Source organism: Musa acuminata, chromosome BXJ1-9 (assembly GCF_036884655.1).
Source record: "Musa acuminata AAA Group cultivar baxijiao chromosome BXJ1-9, Cavendish_Baxijiao_AAA, whole genome shotgun sequence".
NCBI lineage: Eukaryota > Viridiplantae > Streptophyta > Magnoliopsida > Zingiberales > Musaceae > Musa > Musa acuminata.
This window is the reverse complement of record NC_088335.1, coordinates 38,215,998-38,222,500: the sequence shown is the minus strand read 5'-3', so window position 1 is coordinate 38,222,500 and position 6,503 is coordinate 38,215,998. Positions and strand designations below refer to the sequence as shown.

Below are 6,503 nucleotides of genomic sequence, written 5' to 3'. Positions count from 1 at the left end.
GAGATTTAATGAAAGAAAGAAAACTCTCATTCGAGTTTTCCAATATGTAGTCCGTCCCATTGAACATGGGAGGATGAACGATATAAAAGCCCTCTTGAAAGTTGAAAAGAGTCATTTCTCTTAGGTGTTAAACCAAATGAGAAAAAACATGGCTCTAATACCAATTGTTAGGATCGAGTCGACACTAAGAGGGGGGTAAATTAGTGTAGTAGAAAAATAATATCAGTTTGAAAATCTTCGTATGATAAAAATCTGATTCTGACGAAAACCGTTTTGTTTTTCTTGAATGAGTAGAGAAGCGTAGTGTAAGTAAGGATTCAGTTTGCAATAAAGGTAAATAGCAAAAAGTAAGTGCAAACTAGAATTTTATAGTAGTTCGGATGTCATGACCTACATCCACTCCCAATTCCTCTTCTGTTGAGGCCACCGGCATCCACTAATGGTCTTTCTTCAATAGACGAAGACCAACCACCTTCTTACAACTGTATTCTCCTTTTGACAAGCTCAGGAGAGAACCTTTACACCTGTACAACCTCCACTTTTAGACTTTACTAATACTTAGAGTTTGAGATGAGTTCATACAAGATTATAACAATATTTTCTTCCTTTTTTGCTCTCAATTCTTATGTATGTTAACCGGGGATGAGAGAGGTATTTATAGACCTCAAGTAGATTCAAACTTGGAGCCTAAAAGTGTCTCATCCTCAGTTTTTGAGGTACTGGTGGTACCATCGCCTGTGTTGGGCGATACCACTGCCTAGTTTGGCGGTACCACCGTCGGACAATCTCTCGGAGATTGTGTTTGTGTGGTACCACCACCTAACATAGTCTCAGAGATTGTGTCATAATGGTTCCACCTGTTGGGTCACCATTTGAGCTTTTCACTCAGCCCAACATAGCCTAAACTTGGGCCCAATTGGACCCTAATTGAGTTGGCCTAATTCCAACCTAATTACACCTAAAACCTACTTCGATCTAGATAATTATTATAAAGCTAAATCAAATATTGTCCGGCATGTCATTAGTTCATCAACGCCTCCTCCGATTCTTCGGCACATCATCCTCTCTTGCGGCCTATTGTCCAATCGGCCAATTGTCCTCCACAACTTCGATTTCCTTGGCATAATTTTCACTCTTCTTGACCCGATGCCCGATCCAATGGCCTGAGGCCTTCTGTCGATACGTCGACCAATCCTTCGGCTCGACGTCCAATCTTCTGACATGTTTCACTCCAGCCCAACATGATTCTTCCTGCTTTAATTGTCTTTCCCTGATCAAAGCTTCCTACATCACTCAAAGCGCATATCAAATAAATACTATTAATTGATTTTATCGTCCAAATCCGAGATTCAATAGGCACCACCACTTAGTCTGGGCGATACCACCACTTGACAGCTTGGAAAAGTGTATCCTTGACTTTTCCAACTCATAAGTGGTTCCACTGCCAATTTGCCAGTGCCACCGCCTGACCCAACTTTTGGATCATTGAATAAGCCTTCCAATGAGCCCAAATTAGTCCTAATTTAGGCTAAATTGGCCCTAAATTAGTTGCAATATCCGATCCTTCTAGCCCGATGTCCAAACTTATGGCATGAAGTCCTTCATCGGCACGTCGACCAGTCCTTCGATCCGACGTCCAATCTTCTAACATGTTTTACTTTGGCCCAACTTCTTATTCTTCCTGCTTCAATCAATTTACCTTTGCATGATCGAAGATAGTTATGCATTACTTAAACATTGATTAGATCATAACTTCATCAATTGGTTTCATCATCAAAAATCGAATTTCACTAAACTCCCCTTATCTATATGTCATAATTTCAATCATGAATCATATGCAATACATCATATTAATATAATCATTACTTACCTTATAAGTTGAAGTATTACATACATAATTTCAAATCATCATATATAATTTTAAAATATAAAAGTACATCATATCATGCATGATTCAAATTTTAAACCATCATCATAATTTTTCCCCCTTTGTCATCGGGAGAAAAATACAACTATCAAGTTTTTGAAACATGCAAGCTAGCAATTCTTCATAAATACGTGAGCTAGAAATTCTTCTCTCTCTTCCTAACATCTTTCACATCATTTTGATAAAAATAAGAAAAGAGAGAAAGGATAGAGAAAAAGAGTTAAGGGAATTTAATTATGGAGGTAAATATTTTGTTTTCTTGTAAACAAGATGTTTTTTTTTTTGGCTTAATCTATCGACAATTGATTATAAAAAATCTTAAATATTGATAGAACCATAGATACGAGTTACATGAATCAATTTTGATAGCTACATTCATAAACTTTATAATATTTAATCTATCAAATTTACTACTATTTTTTAATTTTATAACCTATAGAACCTCAATCTTCATGATCATTTTATCCTGTTATAACCTCTCTCTTCTCTCTTTAAATCATAGAAGTTCACGATTATTTTTATCATGAGAAATATTTGAATTATCTCTTTTAACTAAATTTATTTCTATTAACTGTGAAACACCTAATAATAATCTACAGATCCGGTTTCATATATCGCTTATGAGACAATTACGTCACGCCAATTATTATTACGCATGCTAATTAGCCATGTAAGTGTAACTTTGTCTTCTATCAAATTATAGACGGGCTTATCAGAAGTACAGGTAAAGCCAATTGTTTTCCTGTGAAAGCCTCAGGCGTGGTCAAGGGATTCTCGGGACCCACCACAATCAATGTGATAAACATGGTTTGTTTTTTATTTTAATAAAGAATAATTTATTATCCACATTACAAAGCTTTCATATTTGGCTCCACCACCATCTGCGGTGAAACATATACAGGTCAGTATGAAAGTGACGTGACATGACTCCATATATTTATATATTTTATTAAAGGAATATATGTTCTGCTGAAACATGAGAAAAAACTTCCACAGTCACTGCTTTCTTCTGTCTTTTGGTATCATTTCTACGAAGCCGTCCCTCACCATATTCTTTAAGAGTGGTCTCAACAAGAACTCTTAATTGTTCCAATTAAAGGTTACATGTCTAGATTCAATCAAGAAGATGCTATTTCTGTTTCTGCAGAATTCCTCTTCAATTTCTTTTGGTTATGGCGCAAACGTTGTGTCAAACAATCGAAAAAGGATTGAAAAGTCCCACTGCTGCCACTTTTCCTTTTCAATCACTTGTTCTACGAGTGAACATTGCATTCATTTTGATAAATATAATTTAATTTGAGAAGAAAAATGATTATATCATGCAATAGCTGCTCAACTGAAAAAAACCAAAGGCAAGAAAGAGACGTTTGGTGTCTCATGTTCTTTTAATAAAAATATTTTTCTAACATAAATTCTTTATCCACAAAATAACTTGTCTTTCAAAAATAACAAAGCATACTTCTCAATCCAATATTGATTAACTCTGTGACGGCAGCATAAGAGTTCAATGAGACCTACTTTTATGTATTATATAATTCTATATCTAGTATAATATTGGAAAGAAAATTCCTATTTATAACCTTTTACTACCATTTACAATCATATTTTAAATTTTTTTAAAATTATATTTTATTATTTTTTAAGTGATTGTTAATAGTAAAAAATTATCACTAGTAAAGAGGACCGAGAATAATTAAACTTCTATAGAAAATAATACCAAAATTTACTGATAATATTATACAATGGGAACGGAGGATGGGTAGAAAATATATATAATCTAGCTATGTGACTTGGAAAGGAAGAACAACAAAATCGTTGCGCACGGGTGTCTCCACTTGAAACTAACGCTATGTGACTTGGATGAAACTAACGCTACAATTAGAGAGGAATCTCACTCTATAAATCCCAACGAAAACATCCCCCTCTCCAACACTCCAAGCTAAGTAGCCTTCCTCCTCGTCTCATACTCCATCATCATTTCCTCTGCAACCTTAGCTAACTAGTAGTATGGCATCCACCGATAACATTCAGCAGCTGACGCTCGAGGAGGAGAAGGAGGCAGGCGCGCGCGCCTTGCAGTTGGTGAGCAGCTGCGTCCTTCCCTTCACCCTTAAAGCCGCGATCGAGCTCCGGCTCCTCGACATCATCGTGGAGGCCGGCCCGGACGCCTCGTTGAGCCCGGTTGAGATCGCCGCCCGGATGCCGACCAAGAACCCGCAGGCGGCCACCACGGTAGACCGAATACTCCGCTTGCTCGCGGCTAACAGAGTGGTCAGCTGCAGCACCGTCCACACAGGGACGGATGGCCACCCTTTGAGGAGGTACGGCGCGGCTCCCATCTGCAAGTACCTGACAAAGAACGAAGACGGTGTGTCACTGGCTGATATGGCATTGGTGCATCAGGATAAGGTCTTCGTGGATGCATGGTAATTTAGAAGGCGAAGCATAGAGTTGAGACCATTAATTCTTGATATATTTTCTTCTTTCATTTGCCGAGCAAAAATACTGAGAAGGATTGATGGCAGGTACTATCTAAAGGATTCCGTGTTGGAGGGAGTCGTCCCTCTGAACTCCGCCTACGGGATGCCGATGTTCGATTACATAGGAACAGATCCACGTTTGAACAAGGTGTTCAACGCTGGCATGAGGGGCCACTCCAGCGTCATCATCAACAATCTTCTCCGCGTCTACGGTGGTTTCGATGATGTGGAGATGCTCGTAGATGTCGGTGGCAACGACGGTGCCACCCTCCAGATGATTACCTCCAGGCACACACACATCAAGGGCATCAACTACGACCTGCCCCATGTCATCTCCGGTGCCAGGCCACTGACAGGTCTCCGCTTTCTTCCATCATAAACAGCAACCTGCCTGTAAAGAAAAAGAAGAATTATTATTGTATCGCTTTCTTCCATCGTAAACAGCAACCTGCCTATAAAGAAAAAGAAGAATTATTATTGTATCGTTATATATTTGGGCTTACGTTGATGGCATGCCATGGTTTCTTTGCAGGTGTTAAACACGTCCACGGAAACATGTTCGAAACTGTTCCGAGCGGAGACGCGGTGTTCTTGAAGGTCAGGACTTCTCATCCTTTCTGGCTTAATATCCGATAGGCTGACCTTGCTCTCTTTGTTTTCTTTTCTATTTTTCTTAATATTTCGAGTAGCTACATGCATCGGTTAAGCTAAAAAGAGAAAAAACTCAACCACCAAATCACTCTGAGGGGGACTATCTGGGCCCGTAACTAAGTGTGACAAGGTACAACTCATATGGTAACAAAAAGCCCTCTTCATAAACTAACAACGCTATACCACGGACTAAGGGTCAAAAGTCAAAAAGAACAAAGAATGGTTGACAAAGCTGGGGTCAACCATCTAAATCACAAATTATTCAAAATTATCTCAAATTATATGTCTTCCGTCCCAAGCCATAAATCCCAATCGTTTCATTCTTGTCGTAAACAAATATTGTCATTAAGTCTTGAAAATTATCACTAAAAGAATTAGTGACAGAATCAACACATAATTAGATTGGCATGAGTGATCGTTCATCAGGGTCTATTTCAAAATGATTAGAGATTTCAGTGCAAATCCCGCTAAAAGAAGAACTCAACCTTGAGTGTACAATTAAGTCGTGTTTTCGATATGTGTTGTGTTGAGAGCTAAACTTGAGCAAGTTCAAAACTTGCAGTGGATTCTTCATGACTGGAGCGACGAACACTGTATGAAAATATTGAAAAACTGTTGGAAAGCGTTGCCGCAACATGGAAAGATAATTGTGGTAGAACATGTGCTTCCAGCAGTCCCAGAGCCGACTGCAAATGCTCAAGCTGTCTTTCAATTGGATCTTGCCATGCTGGTTTACTGCGTTCGTGGGAAAGAGAGGACTGAGAAGGAGTTCAAGGCCTTGGCAACGGAAGCAGGGTTCCCAGGGTTCAAAGCTTCTCATGTGTTTGCGGAGACTTGGGTCATGGAATTCATCAAGTAGATGATTGTTACGGCTTGTTGCCGGTTGCTTGAAGTCACAGAAATAATGTTTCTGTATCTGATACTAAATATGAAGGATCCATCGTATTAGTGTGTGTTTATCCATCGACTCATGGTCTGCTTTGTTCGAATGAATTCATCTAAGTGTGACTGTCTACCCACAAAAGATTTGACTCTTGCCACCGTTGATGAGTAGGTAATAGTGAAAAGAAATAAAAAATAAAAAAAATTATTGAAGAAGCTTTATTAAAAAAGTGAAGAAGCTTTATTGAATAAGTGAAGAAGCTTAAATGCATTAACATGTCCTTCTCCTATTTATACAGATTAGGAGGGAGGATTTCCCTCAATAGAATAAAGAGATTTCCTCATATAGTTGGGAAAATCTTATCTGCTTTCATGCCCCCGCAAGATGGTGCTCCTGTCAAGGATACCAATCTTGGATCGGTGGCTTGAGTTCGTGCATGCAGCAACGATCCACGCAGTGTTGTGCGTGGTGTGGCTATACGTATACGCGAAGGAGAGCGCACCGGACCGCTGAGTCCCGGCATGCAAACTGTTGAGGGCACAGGCGTTCCCTTTGTCTCCTC

At 39.1% G+C, this 6,503-nt stretch overlaps 1 protein-coding gene across 1 annotated transcript; it reads left to right on the top strand.

Moving 5' to 3' along the window:
• The first annotated feature begins 3,786 nt into the window (after window positions 1-3,786).
• Window positions 3,787-6,006, top strand: LOC135594329 (flavone O-methyltransferase 1-like). Its single transcript, XM_065084724.1, has 4 exons — window positions 3,787-4,353; window positions 4,453-4,763; window positions 4,940-5,004; window positions 5,621-6,006. Exons 1-4 carry the CDS (start codon window positions 3,935-3,937, stop codon window positions 5,915-5,917), a joined length of 1,092 nt encoding a protein of 363 aa, XP_064940796.1. The 5' UTR covers window positions 3,787-3,934; the 3' UTR covers window positions 5,918-6,006.
• The last annotated feature ends 497 nt before the right edge of the window (window positions 6,007-6,503 follow it).

Coding starts and splice junctions, on each gene's coding strand:
- LOC135594329 (XM_065084724.1), top strand. CDS start 3,935: ATGGCATCCACCGATAACATTCAGCAGCTGACGCTCGAGGAGGAGAAG. Junction 4,354..4,452: donor AAGGTCTTCGTGGATGCATG/GTAATTTAGAAG, acceptor GATTGATGGCAG/GTACTATCTAAAGGATTCCG. Junction 5,005..5,620: donor GAGACGCGGTGTTCTTGAAG/GTCAGGACTTCT, acceptor CAAAACTTGCAG/TGGATTCTTCATGACTGGAG.